Source organism: Pararge aegeria, chromosome 1, assembly GCF_905163445.1.
Source record: "Pararge aegeria chromosome 1, ilParAegt1.1, whole genome shotgun sequence".
Classification (NCBI taxonomy): Eukaryota; Metazoa; Arthropoda; class Insecta; order Lepidoptera; family Nymphalidae; genus Pararge; species Pararge aegeria.
In genome coordinates, this window is record NC_053180.1 from 7,254,085 (window position 1) to 7,273,642 (window position 19,558).

A 19,558-nucleotide genomic window follows, 5' to 3' on the forward strand; every position below is an offset into this window, starting at 1 on the left:
TGCCGTTTGGAAGGTAGTGGGCTAAATTAAACCTATACCTCTAAATTCTAATTAGTTCCTACGCGGGATTGTACCGGATTGCTAAATCGGTTGAAGGAACGTTTTAGTCAGAATGGTGGCCACTAGCCACGAGAGCTTTTTATGACCGAGCTCGTCCAGATAAGTACTAGCGCCATGCCTATTTCTGCCGCCAAGCAGCATTGTTTAGTTCCGGTTTGAAGAACTTGGTCGCCGGTGTATTTACAGATGGTTGATGGACCCTCTTCGTAGGACGTATTCCTTGCATACCTTTGCAAAGTGTTGATTTGTTTTTAAGCGATGGTTTTCCACGTGGGCCATCTGCTTAGTCTGACAATTATAAATCAAGTGAAAAAAGGCAGACCGAAGTACTAGGCTATCATAATTCCCTAAGATGTTACCTGTTGCTGGTGGTGCGGACTAGCAGGATGTGCTGAGGGCGCGAAGGGCGGCGGGAAGTAGGGCGGCTGGAAATCGGCGAGCGAGGGCTGCGCGCCGCGGAACCCTCCGCCGCCCAACCCCAGCCCGCCGCCGCCGAGGCGCTCCTGGGGTACAAAACACCTCCGTTAACATCACTAGATCAGATAGTATGACTGCAGACACGGGTTGTTCGCGAATGAATAAAATAAGTTACTTCATTTCGCAAAATAAATCTTCTTTCATGCTTCTCTTGGGTTGTCTGGAGGAGATCGCTTAAAGCGATAAGACCGCCTTTGCGCATCTTATATATATATATTTTTTATTGTTTTGTTATTTCTTGTTTTCGCTTTTAATTTGTGCAATAAAGACTTTATCTATCTATCTATCTACTTCTTTTAATTTCTAATTCAGCCTGCCCAGGTACACACAAGAACTTTATGCCAAGAATAAATTCTTCGTCCGAAAGTCGTCGTCGAATATAATTGACGTGTCCGCATGCCAAAGCACAGAAACAGGAAGAGTGGGAAATTTACCTCCGATTTATATTACATGTATATTATTTGTATATTTTTTCACACGTGTGTGTGTGACTAAATATACAAATAATATACATGTTATACACAAATACTACATTTTGTCTTTTCCCTTGGAGAATGTCGAAGCTAGCCGTGAACAGAGAAAAGAGAAAGAAAGGATTGTGAAAATCCATACCAATGACCTGTGTCCAAATTGGATATACTTATTGGAATTAAGAGTGTGTGTATATACAAATTTTATCCTCTGTTTTCTTTATGCCTTTATCCCACGTAATTTTAGCACAACATGTTTTCTTTATATTTGAAGACAGACTTGTTGTTTTAGTTTAAAGTATAAATTAATACTAAGCATAAATTAAAATGTTTAATAATCCATTTTACTACGGTATTATCGCTAGAGCTTTTCAACGGCACAATAAAAATTAATCAAGAATAATTAAATTGCGTCTAACGCCTACGAGCCTACGAGCGTCCATTAGCTGCATTTGATTGATGTTATTGACTAATTATCAAATCAACAGCTTCATTTCTGTGCTGAGACTGTTTCTGATCATTTTGCCATTGTGTTGTACAAATTAAACGTCGAATTACCTAATGGGTAATAGAGACCGCGTAGAGGTATTTCAACGGGTTAATTACGACTGAGATAATTTTGTACACTTCCTTTATCATTTGAATAGCTACATAGGATATCATTTATTTATTTGCTACTTAACAGTTTATTTGGAGATATGGATAAACCAGTCTGTTTGAGTAAATCCTTGCATTAGTTAGTAGCCAATTAATTGAGGAGCGCATGTTATGTTTAACTATCTGGAATTAAGCTCTCATCTTTTGTTTATCCAGGTGAAACCGCAGCGAATATCTTGTGAAATTGATCCAGTTCATGATAAAATCGTCTCACTCCGTGTATTTGGATATTGCCGGCAATATGTGTATCTAAATAGATACACATATTTGTGATTAATGATAGTATAAGCTCAAAAGGTATATCAATTACTTTATAATGATACAATATAATGTAATTGCTTGCGCACGCGATGTTTGAATTATTATAAATTCGAACGCCTAAAATTCTTATGACTTGCATTTGTTTTATTAAATTGAATTACGTTGTTAAAGTTGAATTTCTTTATTAACATACTTCAAGAAAACCTGATAGGATAAAAGTGAGTCCATACCATGTAACAAACGCCATGAAACAAAGTTGCTCAACATTTTTTTTAAAAGTGGATGCAATAACATTTTATTTTTCGTTCTTCGTCCGCGTTTATTACGGTTTTTATAAATCCTGAAAACCCATTTGTTTTTCCGAGAAAAAGTAGCCTCTACCACTGACCATCTTTTCAACTAATTGTGTGCAATAAATCAAGATAATTTGTCGCTTAGAAAGGGCGTGTAGGAAGGACAAATCAACGAATAAATAAATAAACAAACACTTTCGTTTTTATAATATTATTTGTCCACATTTAAAAAATAGTGTTAAATAACACATATAATTAAATTTCTCAATATTTTAATGTGTACTTCAAGTAGCCGATAGTATAAATAAACCTGTGTGAAAGACATTAAATTAATTATATTTGGAACGATACGATTACAGCGCAACGATGTATGCGTTGCTCTCTATATGCTGTTAAAAAAGTAGCTCGCAATTTAAAAAAGATTTATGCTCTCAACCATCAACGCCTTAATTTATATTAGACCCAACATTATGTGTAATAAACAAAGTATCGAATTTAGATCGATTGCCAAATATCCAGTTACGGACATTTTTTACAAGACAGTCTTGCGACAAGACAATCTTGATTTATATCTATATGAATGTATTACTGCGGTACTAACTTGCAGTTTATTTAATTTAATTTGCAATTTATGGTTGCTTTTGATTTGTTACTATTTTTCAATATCTATACAGTTTAAGTAGCATAGCACGTTAATTTACGATAAAATTTCTGAACGATATTTTTTTATATTACCTTTAACGGCCTAGTTAGAGTCCAGTGGCGAGGAATCCTAGCACGCAACACTAATTTTTCCTCGTCATGCGCGTTTTGAGTTACTAAAATATCACTTGCTTCAACGGTGAACGAAAACATGGTGAGGAAACTTGCATGCCTTAGAGTTCTCCACAAAGTTCTCAAAAGCGCGTGAAGTCTTCCAATCCGCACTACGCCTAAACCCTTCTCATTGTGGAAGTGGATCTGTGCTGTAGTGGGCCCGTAATGGGTTAATATGATGATAATGATGACATATTAAGATAAACCAACTTATGTCTCATTATATCTTGTCGATTTTTATTTACTTCACAATTACTTCGCGAGTAACTCAACTAACTTTAACGTAACTTTTTTTTTTATTTCCGGTTTTGAAGCTATATTATTTTGTTCAAATTAAGGTATTTGGCCGTCCATATTGAAAATTTCAGATTTACGTTTGCGTTTTACGTTACCTTAAATGTAAGTGTTTTCAAGAAAATTTATGCTAAGCTATTCGATTTTTTTTCTCTCATCAAAGTCGAAAATTAAAGTCAAAAAAATATTTATTCAAGTAGGCCCCATAGGTGACACTTTTGATGCGTACATTATATGAGAATTACACGGTAGTGAGATGATGGCGATAACCATATTCGTAAACTTAAAACTAAAGCTAAGAGGGTTTTTTAATCGAGATTGGGAACTTGTTTCTAATATCTGTAATAGGTGGTATACTTTGTCTTCTTGTTTTGCTTCATTCCTTTAGTGAATTGCATTGTTGTCCAACAGATTACAATGCAATTCACTAAAGTCGAGTAGCTTGGATAAGGTCGGAAGAAGATTGGGATATTATTTAATATGATAATATTTTCACAATCCTACTATCCTACTAATATTATAAATGTAAATGTGTGGATGTTTTTTACTCAAGCACGCAAAAACGCCAGAACGGATTTGGATGAAATTTGGCATGCACGTAGCCTTTGACATATAAAAAAACATAGGCCACCTTTTATCCCGGGAAATAAGAGAATTCCTGCGGAAATAAAAAACCTTAATTCACGCGAACGCCAACGCGGGTATCAGGTTTAAATCATAGGTTTTGAATGAAGTATTTATTACTTTTATGTTAAACCGAATATTATAGTAACTAGAATGTAGTTTTATTTAAACCAAAAAAAATGTTTGCGTTACACTTCAATATACCGTGCGCATGTTTTGAAAACGTCTCAAGTTTGCGTCTCTATTAATTACTGTCGATCCAGTTTTTTTATATAATTTATGCGATAGCCACCGGACGTACGGTGAAAACTAAGAAGGCTGTGACATTGCGGTGAGATTTGTTGCCGAAATAATCAATGAGATGTTGATTAGAGATTATGCACAGACATTTTTTTATCCATGAATCTAATAGTACCTAAGTATTGGTTGCGTCACGTAAAAAGCTTTGACGATCGATCGTAGACAATTATTTAAATTGCACGCGAATATATTAGTTCCTACTACCTACAGAGATTATAAGTTACTATCTTTTGCCCGGGGCTTGGCACACGCTAAGTTCATGTTTTATACATATTTGAAACATTAATTATGGAGTGAATTTTCAAAATTCCTTTAGTGGACGCCTATGTTATATAATAATAAAAAATAAATATACTACGTCAATACACACATCGCCACCTAACCCCCAAAGTAAGCGTAGCTTTTGTTATGGTTACTCAGTTGACTGATGACTATTTTTATGAATAATATACATAAATAAATAGCAATATACATATAAACACCCAGACACGGCAAACTGCGCCAATCGGCCGTCGCGCCAATATGCTAATTTCTTAATCAGTTTTTTTAGTAGAGCTGTAAAATGACAGAAGACACAGATATTTTAAACTATCACGAATAGGTGCCGAAAAGTAAACTTGATTTTATTCCAGGTATACAACGGGTTCCCCGGGCGTCTAAAAAAGCCAACAAGAGGGACATGCCGAGGTCGTTTTTAGTTTGGGTATACCCCCTTAAGGCTTAAATTATTGTATTTCTAGGTTTATATTTTAGTTTACTTTAATTTTAATTTGACATTGTAAATTAATTTCAAAAATTTTTGATACCTTAATTTTCTGACATTTTGTATAAATTGGAAAAATAATTTTATAATTAAGGTGTTATTATAATTTGCATGCCATAGAATGGCAGATTGTAGCACGTAACGTTATGTTTTATTTTAAGACCAAATTTGTTAACCTGCAATCACGCAAATAAAGATTTGAATTTGAATTTGAAGAAGAGGGGAGTCCCACATTACCTCTTTTCTGCCCAAGGGCCGGAGGTAGCAATAAAGCTTTTCCACCAAGCCAATAAAAAAAGCCCCTTACTGCAAGCGATTATGTAATTTTAAATGGTAGCGGGATGCTATTGGTAATGCTTAATCGATTGCCGGCGCATATTTGACGGTAGGGTTATAACTAGCCAACCACTAGACTGGCCCAGATAACCCGTGACTTCAACGCCAACCACCATAACTCTCCATTCCAGGTCGTCGGAAACCACTTTACGAAATAGAAATATTATCATAGTGATACCACGCGATATGTAGAAAATAAAGTGAATTACTATAATTAATGTTGTAAAATTGAATTTATGGACAAAACCAATGACATAATTTCGAAATTACAAACGCACATTAAATATATATATTACTTCATTAACCTTTTGAATGATATTGCATATCAATTTTTACTATTAATTATGTTTAATCTGTGCCAATGCGCCAGTGTCCAGTAATTAGATAGATTGAAAATTTATAAAATAGATAGATTGAGTTGAGTACCACGTATACAATATGTAAAGGTATGTTTTATAAACACAATGCGTCTGACAGATAAACGTGGCATACCTTCGGAATGATTATGCGGCGTTTTGCCATACAGCAGCGTTCACATGACTTTATTCCACGCTTATTATTTTGTAATGCCCAATATTTATATATGTAACTAAAACATCGATGTGTCGCAATATGTTTAAATGCAATACGCACAAGGTAAGCATATAGAAAAGTCCTAATATACTTTATAGGATTACTTAAAAGCTTGTGTATTTTTTATTGCTCCTACTTTGTTGTAGTTTTCACCACCATGCCACTATCATATTTGTATGTACGCATTGAATGTGCCTTCTGTACTTCTGTTATACAATATTTTTTTATTTTTTTATTTATTAGCCTTTCAATGAAAACAACCAGTACTATTACACATCATAGTATTGCCGTATTCTTATATCACATAAACCAATGAAGTTTCCACAATTTATTAATAATAATAATTTTGAGTTAATTTTTGTTCTGTTCTTGGATAAAAAATGGTAGTCTATTGTGATCGACATTGAATACTTAATACATTTCCTGAGTTGCGTGATAAAAGATAAGACTACAATGGACAATCGTCAATACGGCGTTAAATGAAGCATTTAAATGTGTAGTCTTCGAAATAGTCTTTGCGACGTGTCTTAATTATATTTTTTACTTTCTAAAATGTACCTTAATTCAAACCAGAGCACTTACACAACTAGTGTTATATGACTTGTTTAGAAATTACGTTCTTTTATAAGTTCGTCGTTTTTAATCGTTGATTACTTAATTATAATAATTACACTGTTATAAACAAAAAAAATAAATGCTATTAGCAAAAAAAATAACTCAGGCTGAGTTGCCTGTTACAGACTGACCGGATATACAAGAAAAAACAAAATGTTTTAAATAAGAATAAGAATTTTTAAGCGGACCTTCAACATTATTGTTGGAAATCATTTTTTAGTTTCCGCGGAACATAAGCAGTATCGATAAAGAGTAAACAGAACTTGAATAGGCTACAGGGCTACGATACAGGCTTGCCTTCTGTTTATAAAAGTTTATCGTTTTGTCATTGATCGACCAATCAGACCCAGAAATGTAACTCTTTCTCTTCTTAATCTTGCACTTTTGGCAGAGTGATCGGGGCTGCTGAGATGAATTCCATGGTGTTAGGCATCATTAGATTGCACGGCTTTCCGCGCGAGTCTTTTCCACTTTTGGCGGTTAGTAGCTTGTCGAAAGCATTCCACCACAGTTTTCTGGGTCAACGATTTTACCGTATCGGTCCAACGAGTAGGTGACCGCCCTCTTGCCCTTTCTCCTTCAACCTGTCCATGCACCACCAATCGTTCAATCGACCCCTCATTCCTTAAGATGTGGTCAACAAACTTGAATATACGTAACTGCACCCTCGACGAAAGTCGTTTCTTGATATCCAGTTCTTTTGAAATGAAATTGTTGATGCGGAATGCAGTAAACATATACTATAAATTATGCCATAGTGAGGTTTGTAAGTCCTTCCTTCTAGCCCTAACTAAGCAATAAATTGACTTTGATTTTTGGTACAGAGCTAGTTAGGCGGACGGAGAGTAACTTAGGCTACTTTTTATTTCAGGAAATAAAAACGATAACCATTTTTTTTTTTAAACTCGGACGAAGAATGTGGGCATCAGAGAGTAATAATACCAGAATAGAATTTAAAAAAAGGTTCATACTGCGGGCATACTGCGTGTGCCCAAGTCGCGTTTCATTGCCCGTAGAGCGGCGCCTACGAGAGCTGGTTGCGTAGCAAGCTAGAATATAATAAACTACCGGATGACATATTAGAGATGTCTCTCGATAACTTCAAAGTTTTTACGGAACGGAAGCCTATAAAAGTATCTATCTCAGAAAATATTCGTCAGGTTTTAAAATATTTTTTTCTCATTTTATAGCCCAGTTCAGGAGAAAGGTTATAAATTACTTTAATCTTTTATTTTAATTTTTAAATGCATTTCTCGATATTTTAACATTGAGTTACTACACTTTAACTTTTGCATATTTACCCCCTAATAGTAGGGGATTATTTATTTTATTTATTATCGAAAGCATTATTGAATGCTGCTTGGTTATGTACAGTAATGTTAATTACAGTACCTCACAAGCGGTCGCCCCATATTTTTTATTAGCTTGTTTAATGATATCCCTCCATAAAATAATAGAATTCTAAAAAAACACTATTATTTAAGGAATAAAAAGTATTAGAAAACAGCATCAGGCAAAAGCAGCAGGCAAATATAACATATTCAAACAATATCGATGTTTGAGTTGTCACCTCGTTTAAATAGGTAAATCAGTCATATCCCAACTTGCAATAAGTATGTGTCTTGTTATTGATCGATACGTAATTAGTAAGTATGACATTTAACCGGTTTATCAATAAAACGGATTGAAAATTTTAACTATTTCATTAAGTCCTCTGTTTTTTGAGTTTATGAGCAGTATGCAAACACAGTTCACTGATTTAACTATCGAACTTTTACACGTTTATGATGATTTTAAGGCGCGTGCTCGATCTTACTAAATACTGTAGCATCTCAATAGGTAGGCATTATACAAAAGCGATCGACGTTCTATCGATATTTCAAAAGTCATTTCATTTACTGTTATACATCTTTACTTTTAAATCAATCAATCAATCGAGGAATGCGTAATAGGTGTATCTCTATTACAATGCAATATAAATTGATCGGTATGTACGTCTCATTAACATACGAAATGGGCCAAGACCATTCGTTAGCGGTGTGTAAATCGGTGTTCTGTGATAAAGTAATGATGTCTACATTTAATTTATGATAGCTTATTACTTTGTAATTGTGTGTATGATACAGCATTATTTCACAGGTGTTAATGAAAATAATAGTACAAATAGAAATAATGAACCATCTGGCTATCAAGCACTATTTATGCTGGTCCATACACTGTGTCAAGATGATACTCGAATCACAGAACAACAATCGTCTTGTTCTTCGCAAGAATAACTTTACATTTATCGCCCACATTGCGTTCCGCCAGATAGTAAGTAGGAAGGTAAGGTACCTATTACTATTTTTATATATATTTATATATTATTATTATTATTATTATATTATTCCTTTGAAACTCAAAAGTAATTTAATTTGCGAATATAAATTGCTACGTCATCTTTATATATTATACTAGCTGTTGCCCGCGACTTCGTCTGCGTTTTTTTGTTTTTCGAAATACATGTGGCATTGAATTTAGGTGTAATTCTACTGTAAATTTTAAGTTGTGTATTCTTATATTAAAAAAAAGTAAGTAAGTAATTATTTAAATCGGTTATCATTTGACGGCGTTATGGTGTAAAATCGTCAAAAACTTTCATCCCCTCTCCCAAAGGAACCGAGCTTAATGTCGGGATAAAAAGTATCCTATATTACTTCTAACACTTCCAAGAATATGTGTACAAAATTTCATGAGGATCGGTTAAGTAGTTTTGCGTGAAAGCGTAACAAATAAACATACATTGACATTTATAATATTAGTAGGGATAGGGATATATCTTAAGATATAAACTTATTAATGAAAAATATCCCGTTTCAGGCCAAAGCTGAATTTTATAAGCTTAGGCTTAGAATACCTATGTTTGTGATTATTTGCACACTTATTTCTTTTCTGCGTAATTTTTTTTGATCGGATCGAAGTTATATAGTATATTTACATTGATTTAGTGTTTTTAATAGTAAGAATATTTCCTAAACTGTAATTACTATGCCACTTAAGGCAAAGGAAAAGAAGACATGGAGAGAGCTGGGGGAGGCCTACGCCAAAGAGGCAACTGCTACCGTAACCGTACCTAACGGAAAAACTTAAATAACAGATACCTAACTACAACTATATACATATTATTTCTAAGTAATTTAAATTTGTTAGTATAGATGCTATAAGTTAGTGCATGCTTTTAAGGATTGTATTTGTGTTTAATGTTTAGAAATAAGCTGTGAATCAAAATGAAGGAATAAATAAATTAATAAAAATGTTATATAATGACAATATGTAATACTAACATTAATATTAATCTTAACCAAAGCTAAATCATAATTATGGTATTAGAATAAATGGCTTTTTATTTTTATTTTATTTATTTATTTAATTACTACGCCACTTATTTTTTTTCTTGGAGTCAGATATTTTTTTAAACTTAAGGTAACCTAGGTTAATTTTTCGTTTGCACGTTATTCGCATTCAAACAGCATTAATTTATGAATATTATAATTCTTTACAACACTACGTGTGTAGCTATTTTCCATTTAACTGATTCCAACTGAGTTAAAGATTTGTTACACATATCAGGGTAGATATAGATTCCATCTTCTCATTAATGTCCAATCACGTTTATGAACAGTTTTATATTAGTCTACACTTTATTGCTTTTGCGAATCTAAATTCTTAATTAAGAGCCGTGTTTGATACCGTTAAGGACTATATTAAAGAGCTGAATGATTTATAAAAACTCCTCATTAACAGTAGATTTGATCAATTCATCATTTTTATATTACGTTTATTTTATAAATAAATGGCACTTGTCAATTTTATGGGATCGTTTGCATATATAACAAACATTGATCGTATTAATGTAATTTACTACTTCTTCTGTATATTTTGAATGATTTCTTGTGTTGAACTTTTTATGTTGAATATCTGTAAACCTTATACCATATAACACCTTTTTTCCCTTATTTAAAACTACTCTAATAAGTTTTAAGCGAATCGTAGGTATAGTTGGTATTCATCGTTTGGCTTTTTATATTTTTTCCGATTTTTTTTCAACAACAAGTTGGCTCATGAGTGCAATCCCACCTGATGTTAAGTGAAAATGCAGTCTAAGATAGTAGCGGGCTAACCTGTTAGGGAGTATGCCAGTTATATTGAAACCATACCCTTAATCGGTTTCTAAGCGACGTCGTATACGTATAATTTTATATGAATGATGCCGTAAATAATGTTATAAAATTAAATACATCTTATTACCTGCACCTCAATCACGCTGGATAGATCCACGTACGCCACCGCCACTGTTTCGATGTCACCACACAAAATAATTGTTTTTTGCTTATACACACTCAAACTTTATCTTATCATTTAATCGAAACTCACTGTAATTATTCATAAACCGTTTGATTATTATTAAAAAGAATTTTCCGCACAACACTTGTGAAAGGCGAACTTTTTAAAAAGGAAATAAAATTAATAATAATCTGTACAAATATGATCGATACAAAAATTTTAATATAACATACAATCTGTATTCGAAAATTCGATAATTACTGGCCCCTTAAAAGGCGGACGATTCCGGCAACGATCAGTAAGTGATTACTTCTTAAATTACCACCTTTCGTTCAAGGCGCGCGTCGACCTACTCAGACTACCGGATTTGATTTTATAACAACAATTTACTCTCATTGAATAATCGATTAAATTATAAAGCATTTTAACACACGTGTCCACTACATGTCCCAATTAAAAAATATTAAAACAAGTAAATTGGTAAAGCCAATATGTATTTTTATTACAGAATAGGTTTATTTATCGATAAAGGCAATTAGACGTCGGAACATCTCTAATGTTTATTAAAAAAATTATTATGCAAATAACGTCATAAAATTGATTCTGCACGGCTATTAGGGCCATTACTCTAGAATGGAGAGTAAAATATATTTTATTTTAAAACAGTTTAGGCGTTACTGTGGTTCAGACGGAAGGTTTTTTATTGTATTCATTAAACTCGTGCGTATTTCTCTTAATTGACTTTTTTATTGTGATTACTCGGTTACTATATACCGTTACAATGTCGAGTGATTAAAGATGCTTAGATAAAGCATATCCAGTATGATAATTTTATAATAACAAAAGAAGGCTTTGTTCTATATGCACCTACGTCTTATAGAATTTTTAAACTTTTCCATAAGATAAAATCGTTTATAACTAACATAGTTAGTTAATTGATGACGTTTGCGTGTCTCGTGATTTAAGTCATTGGTTTAATTTATTGATTTTTTATAAACGCATTAAGGAATATTGTAGTTTAAGATTTGTTTGGAGTTAACATTAATATTTACTTATGAAATATTTTTTTACACTTAGGCGTAGTTTACATTACGCACATAAGCAATAACTGACGACTAAAATACGTTAATATCGTGGAGTAATATAAATCCTTGAATGACAATTTATCCATTAATTGTTTATTTATCCACAGAACTGTGGCCGGGTTTAAATAGTTGTAAAACCTATACTAATGTTTTAATCTGAAAGTGTGTCTGTTTGTTTGTATGTTAATTATATTCGTCTCAACAATTACAATGATTTTTATGAAATTTCGCAGGTATAAGTAGCTTCAGTGGCGTGCATAGAGGGTATGCAGATGATATAAAATAAAGAAAATCTCCAGTACGAGCTATAAATACTTATGGGTAGGCTTTTATATAACTCTTACAATTAAGTAATCCTTAAGTTTTTTATATCTATTACTGGAAATTTTCTTCATTTTATATTATCTGCATACCCTGTGCATACTATGCACGCCACTGGGTAGCTTACACCTTGGACTTGGATATAGTATACTCTTTATCCCGCAACAACACCAGGATTTCGTTTCCGGAATGATAAAGAAGACTTTGAAGCACAGCTGCATAGCCGAACTGATAACTTGGATCCTGAAGGTCTAATAATAAGTATCACGTGGCGCAAATCTTACCCTTACTGAAAACGTACAATTTTAATATTGGAAAACATACGCGTCTTACGGGATTAAAAAAAAAAACGGAAAAAGTGCTGGAAAATTAGCAACAGCTAATTTTATATAGTAACATTAATAATCGCGACAGTAATGTTTACGTTAATTCTCACTACGTATGACCTTGCAACGATCGCGCGCGTCGCGTGTTCACGTCTGACTGCCGAGGGCGGTCCGCCCTGAGGGTATGGGCTTACTACGAGCTCTCGATTGACCCTCTTTTAAATGACGTTACTATTTGACTTTATGCGATTCTTTTTCTTTTTAGTGTTCCGTACCCGGAACGTGCAAACGAAATAAGCAAGCCTCTATCTGTCCGTCTGTCAGCGGGTATCTCATGAACCGTAATAATAATGACATTATTCAAGCTTTATCCGTAATCAGTAAACATTGAACATTAACCGAAAAATTTATAAATCAAATGAAATTATATATATATAATATATATCATTTCATTTGATTTATAAATTTTTCAATGTCCAAAATATTTAAAATACAATAAAATCAAAGTTAAAAATTAAATTTACAAAAAACTAAAATAAAAATAAAAATATTCCTTAGTGTTTAAACACACTATACCGAAAATACGCGACCGAAGTTCCATGGCTGATTTTACGTTCCAACGCATTCGGCTGATATGACACACGATAAGAGCCGAAATTACGCGGCAGAAATTCAGTTGTGTAACTTTGTGTGGTGGGTATTCAGTGTCTCAAGCGTTGTCGTGGCGTCGTGCCGTGTTATCTACACAGTACGCAAAACGAAGTGATCTTCTTAAGGTTCCGTTGTTATTTTTGAGGTGCGAAACCCGAAAAATGGACTATTTTACAGCTATTATGCTCGACCGAAGTTCGGCTGTACGTTATAACGCGACGTGATTTCGGTTTGGTGTGTCATCAGTTAATAAAATACATTGCAGGCGTAGTCACGCTGAGCTTCGGTCGCGTATTTTCGGTATAGTGTGTTTAAACACTTAAAGCTGTCTCTGCGGCATTGAATTTAGAATACACAGAATCCTGATTCAGCCATTATTGTATGCAGTGCATTGTGTCCAACAACTCGCAGAATGTTGCCATCTCACAACACTCACACGCTTTTTTCCCATTTTCCCATTTTATGGTGAACGCTTAGAACATTAGAGGTAAAATAATTACTGTAAATTGCTAAGTGGTATAGTGAAAGTAACTCCCGAACCTGTGGTAGACTAAAAGACAGTTTTCCGTTTCAAAAGAGTAAGCAAATTTGTAATAAATGCTTACTATTTTGCATTTTTCAATAAAGAAATAAAATGAATGGATTTTCAAACAAAAAACGTGTTATATTTATTATTTTTATCTCGATCTTAATAATTCTGATACTATGTAGTGTTCTATATTGCCCCTTGGTATAGAAATAATGGATATACACTATTGAAGGAATTTAGTATCTTCATGTGATCTAACGTTAGGAGAAATATGGAGATACGTAAAATAATAAAGTTATATGCTCTATAAAATACTAGTGATGGCACCCGAAGATCCTGGAATAGCGACTTCTACCGGGAAAACGTAGCTTTGGTAAGAAGGAGCCACTAGATATAGACATTCGTTTTCGGAATTTGGAAAATCCTGAAGAGATGTATGTTCTGCAGGACGTCCATCGGTTAATATGATGATGCCTTCATAATTACATTAAAAAAAAAACCGTTTATTAATATCGCGTGAGTTACTATCGAGAACCCGTATTAGGACTAAACCCCACCCCGAGGCGATCGCTAATTAATAGGCAGTGCGAACGCACTCCGATTGGTGATCATTCAAGTGTGCATTGAACTTTACGCTCAATACACCTCGATCGCATAGTACAACTCTTGCAAAATAACCCTTAACGTGAAAGACTTAAGTACTACCGAATGCAGGGGGGGTTGCGAAAATAAAGATGTGCACTTGACCAAGCGGAAAATTGAATATTAACAAAGTGGCTGGTTGTTACAGAGCGATGAATGTATGTAATCGCATGTCTGTGATTAAATAATAAAGAGCGTAATTAAATGAGGCGAATTGTATATTCAAAAGAGTCCAATATGTAATTTGGAAAATGTACTTTATATATTTGATTTATTCGCAATTGTGTGATATCCGGATTACACTTTGTACACTCAGTAAAATTCGATATTTAGTATGATAAAAATGATAAAAAAATTCCAACGGTACCGCATTGGTCAAGTGGTTATAATTAATGATTATAGATTAGACGATCCATTGTTCGATTCCAGGGTTGCTTGGAATTACCGCAATTGTCGTGCTCTACCCTCGTGCCTGGGAGAGCACGTTAAACCATCGATCTCTGTTATAATTACTAATAATAAATAAATAAAAAAAATATACTAGGATACAATATACACATCGTCATCTAGATCCAAAGTAAGCGTAGCTTGTGTTATGGTTACTAAGATGACTGATGAATATTTTAATGAATAATATGCTTAAATACTAACAATCACACAAACTTTTCCAGTGGTGGGAATCGAACCCACGGCCTCGGACTCAGAAAGCAGGGTCGCTGCCCACTGCGCCAATCGACTGTCAACGATTAACAACGATACGATAATCTCAAAGATCACCAACCCAATGCGTAGAGCTAAGAGCGTAGTAGCTCGAGGTCTTTCTCTCTCTAAGAGAGTTGGAGGCCCTGCCCTGCATTGGGACTTTTATACTAGGCTGAGGTTGATTTATATTTTAAGGATAACATTGGTCTTCCAATGAAATTTTCATTTCAATTCGGTGTTTGATTCATAAATCATTAAAATCGGATATACATAACGTGTAAATAAATAAATATACTACGACAATACACACATCACCATCTAGCCCAAAAGTAACCTTAGCTTGTGTTATGAGAACTAAGATGACTGACAGATATTTTTATGAGTAATATACATAAATACTTAGAATATACATATAAACACCCAGACACTGAAAAATATTCACGCTCATCACGCAAACATTTTCCAGTAGTGGGATTCGAACCCACGCCCTTGGACTCAGAAAGCAGGGTCGCTGCAAACTGCGCTAATCGGCCGTCAAATGTAAATACATAACAAAATTAACCAAAAACCAGCTTCCTTAATATAATAGTTTTCAAAAAACTCAAATGATGAAATGACGCGTCTACGAAATACGAGTCTTTCGTATATCAGACTTAGCCAGATCGCAGTGTGGCCGGGTTCAGCTAATTCGAAATACAAAAATCTATATTTGTTACTTACTCGGCCCAATATTCTTAATGCCAGTTGCGTATGGCAAACGAATTTCCTGACACGTTCACTTTTGTTAAATATCCGTTATTAGTCACCCTTCTGTAGATGTGCACTTCGCCTCGGGGCAAAGAGGCTATATATACATTATGCGTATAGGTATGTTCTAATAAATATGAGGAAGGGATCATTAATAGACTTTACCCGACTTTAAAAACAGAAGGGCCTTTCTAGTACTATAGATTTATCTAATTCTAAGGTTGTCTGGTTGGACCGTCTGCTTGGTCAGTCAATAATTTTTACTTTGAAAAAGAGTTCAATACTAAACTATAACTGCCCTTTGTATACTCCTTCCTTAGTGAATATGTTTGTCTTATATATGTCTTTATATTTTAAAAATAAAGAGTAAAAATATATAATATATAGAAAATATTTTGAAGGGCAATCTATAACAATTTCTATTACAATTGCAATAAATTCAGCATAATGTTACATTTGTAAACCAATATTTCAAATAAATTTAATTATATAATGTAACGTACAAACAGTTTGGGCGCCGCCATTTTTAAAAATTAAATAATTTTAACCGATACTGAACCCAAAACAGCATTTTTTCTCCAATCGTGTCTGTCTATCTGTCTCGGGCTGCGAATCACGCTGAAACTACTGACTGAATTTAAATGAAACTTGCACGATTTTAGTTCATACTACGAGGTAGGACATAGGATACTTTTTTCCCGACATTCGGCTCAGTTCTTTCAGGAGAGGGGATGAGGGGAAGTGTTTGTAGTGAAAAAAAAACCTTTATGATATCTGTTTCATTGAGGTAGGTGAAGCGTAGCAGTACGCTGTGTCTCTTTATTTATAAATAATTCGAAGAACTAAAGGAAAAGAAAGTAATAATAATATTTTAGTATTTAAAAATGCCTTATTATTAATTATTTATGAGACTGTACTATACATGTGCCAGCAATGTATCAGTAGTCTGACATATGGTATAGTGTATATGGTAAAATAAAATTTGAGTTTATAAAACTATAATGAATATAAAGATTAAGAACGTTAATAAAACTTATCCAAAGATTAGAATAACTTTGTAGCTAACGTTAATTCTGTTCCAATAATAAATGAAAGAGCTGCCCAATTAATAAAGCACAATGCAAAAATGTAAATGAATGGAATAATAAAATTCGTTGTGCCCGTAGTTTCTTTTCGAATATACGCTCGCCAATTGGTCCTATCGCCCGAGGCTTAATGGCGGGGCGCCTATATTGCTAGCCTCTCGTCCGGAAATATGGAATTTTATTTGTCTAATCACGTTCCGATTCGACTAAAAAACATTTTGTGTTTTGTATTTTTTACTTTGCATACACATTTTTTGATTAATTTTATTATGTTTTCACAAAATATATTTTACGTTCGTACCTTTCTTTATCATAATTCAAAAAAAATAAGTTTTATTCATGTAGACCTTATAACTGGCACTTATGAAGCGTTCATACATTTAACATGCTACACTAATGTTAGTGATGGTGAGAACTGCATTCGTTAACTTAAAACTAAAGCTGGGTTCCAAACGCGCCCTGGTCTAAGAAGAGCCCACAACAAACTTAGCCGATTTTTTTTTTTTTTATCACCATCTCACAGTCTAGTTAATGTTGATCTATGAAGTTAGAGCAATTCATACCCAAGCTTTTTTATCATACCTGTAATCCTTAATATTATAATAGGACTTTTCTATTTACATTAAATGTGTGTGTATAATGATCTGTTCATCGGACAATCTCATATACTTAATCAATTTACGATTACGTAGGTATATCGACAGTCGACTCAAAACTAACAACAAATCTATCCACTACTTATATATATAGCATAGCATGTTTACTGCGATCTCAAATAGCTAAGTGTGACATTATTCTCCAACTAATTAAATCTTTCTGTAACTGTAGGAAGGCTTTTTTTTCACTACAAGTTAGTCCTTTACTGCAATGTGGTAGCGAATGATACAATCTAAAATGGTAGCAGGCAAACCCGTCAGGGGTAGATTAAAAACATACCCCTAATCGGTTTCTTCGCGGCAGCGTGCCAACGCATACATATAAATTGGCTAACTAACACGGCCGAAGCCTTCCCATGGAAAAATTCTGTTTTTTTTTGCCAAATTGCATTAGCCGGGAATCGAACCTAGGATTTACAGCAATAAAACGACTGCGCTCACTACTGTACCAGAGACCAATTCAGCTGAGCTACTATGAATTTAAAATCATTTTAGTGCCATACGCTAGTATTGTAAGAAAGACTTAAAGATATTCAGGCGTTGAGGTATTGATGACGAGTTTAGAATTACTTTAAAAATGCCTTACGGTCCAGCTTCGTAAATGATTCAATAATACTTATGAGCAAATGTGTTCATAAATTGATATTAACCAAGAACTATGACAGATAATCGCTTAATATTTCAGGAATTACAATTGGTAGAGTCAAATCCACTTTCTTTAAATGTCTTTCCGTATTATTATGTTGTTTAGTCGGTATCTATGAGTTTTGTACCTCATTTATTGCAAAGCAGGTAAGTTTAAGTGATAAATCATGCAAAACGACGGTGAAAGGCTGTTTCATTCCCTTTTGTGTGTTATCAGTAGTCAACACGTACAATGGTAGCTAGGTCCAAGGGTCCTTGGGTCACTGGGATAATCGTGCACGCACGTGCGCTTAGCTCCAGTCCATTATTGCTCATATACATAAGTACTAATTTGATGGGAATGGAAGGCTTATAACTTTATATCTTACTCTCCGTTAATGCTAAAATAACTTAGGTTAGGATATAACATAGTCGTAAGTAGTGCACTACTTTGACTGCAGCCTGACTTGATTTGTCGGTTAAAACTACTATACTTTAAAGCCATTACCCAAATTGGTTTCTGCGCGTTTTTGCATCCCGTGGCAGCATGTCTTTTTCGGTTATATGCCACAGTACACTACAAAGATAAATTCTCCAACACAACCAGAACAGATGAATTCGTTATACCCAAAATTTTCTTTGCCCAGAACCTTCCAATAGCGGTTATCACTGCGCCAGGGAGGTCAAGGGCAAAAAGAAGGGAAGAATAAGGGAGGTCAGAATACCTAGATATAAAATAACCAGAAACTTTTAACTAAAATTATTATCATAATATTTACGTATTGGCAAAATGTATTTGCTAAAGACTGATTGTGGTCAAGCACAAATCTGTAAATTGAAATAAATATAAAACCGACGCGACGTATACATATAAAAACGTCATATATATGTATGACAGCAGCTTCAGTGTTTTTACCACAGTAGATATATAATATATAAGCACAAAAATATATATTGTACATCTAGGTACCTGCGGATAATATGATTTGAGGTTAAAGTTCAGATCGTAACTGTTAAAGCTGGCCGCAAACTATCACCTGAGCCAAAAGTTTACTTGGACTTTAATTTGTATAAGCTTGTAAATTCTATACTTGTGAGCTTTTGTTTTCATCTTTAAAATCAACACTTCTAAACAAAATATATAAGCGTCAGTTTGAAAAAAGGTTGAAAGGTTGTTTAGTAAGGTTCTCACAGCGCAATCAATTGAGCTGGCTAAGCAACGGTGGCTAAATCGGCGCCTTGCAACTTTGCCTCAGATAACTTTCTGTTTTCCTGATTATTATCACATGTCAATAATTAATCATAACCTAATAGTCTGATAGAAGCGT

The 19,558-nt window shown here is 33.9% G+C and overlaps 1 protein-coding gene across 1 annotated transcript in view; it reads right to left on the bottom strand.

The window, feature by feature from the left end:
* The window catches only part of LOC120626420 (transcription factor AP-2-epsilon), a 97,010-nt gene that overhangs the window by 20,604 nt on the left and 56,848 nt on the right, over window positions 1–19,558 (bottom strand). Inside the window, exon 3 of the mRNA XM_039893945.1 lies at window positions 420–563. Within this exon, the coding sequence (XP_039749879.1) occupies window positions 420–563 (144 nt within the window). The remainder of the gene's footprint in view (window positions 1–419; window positions 564–19,558) is intronic.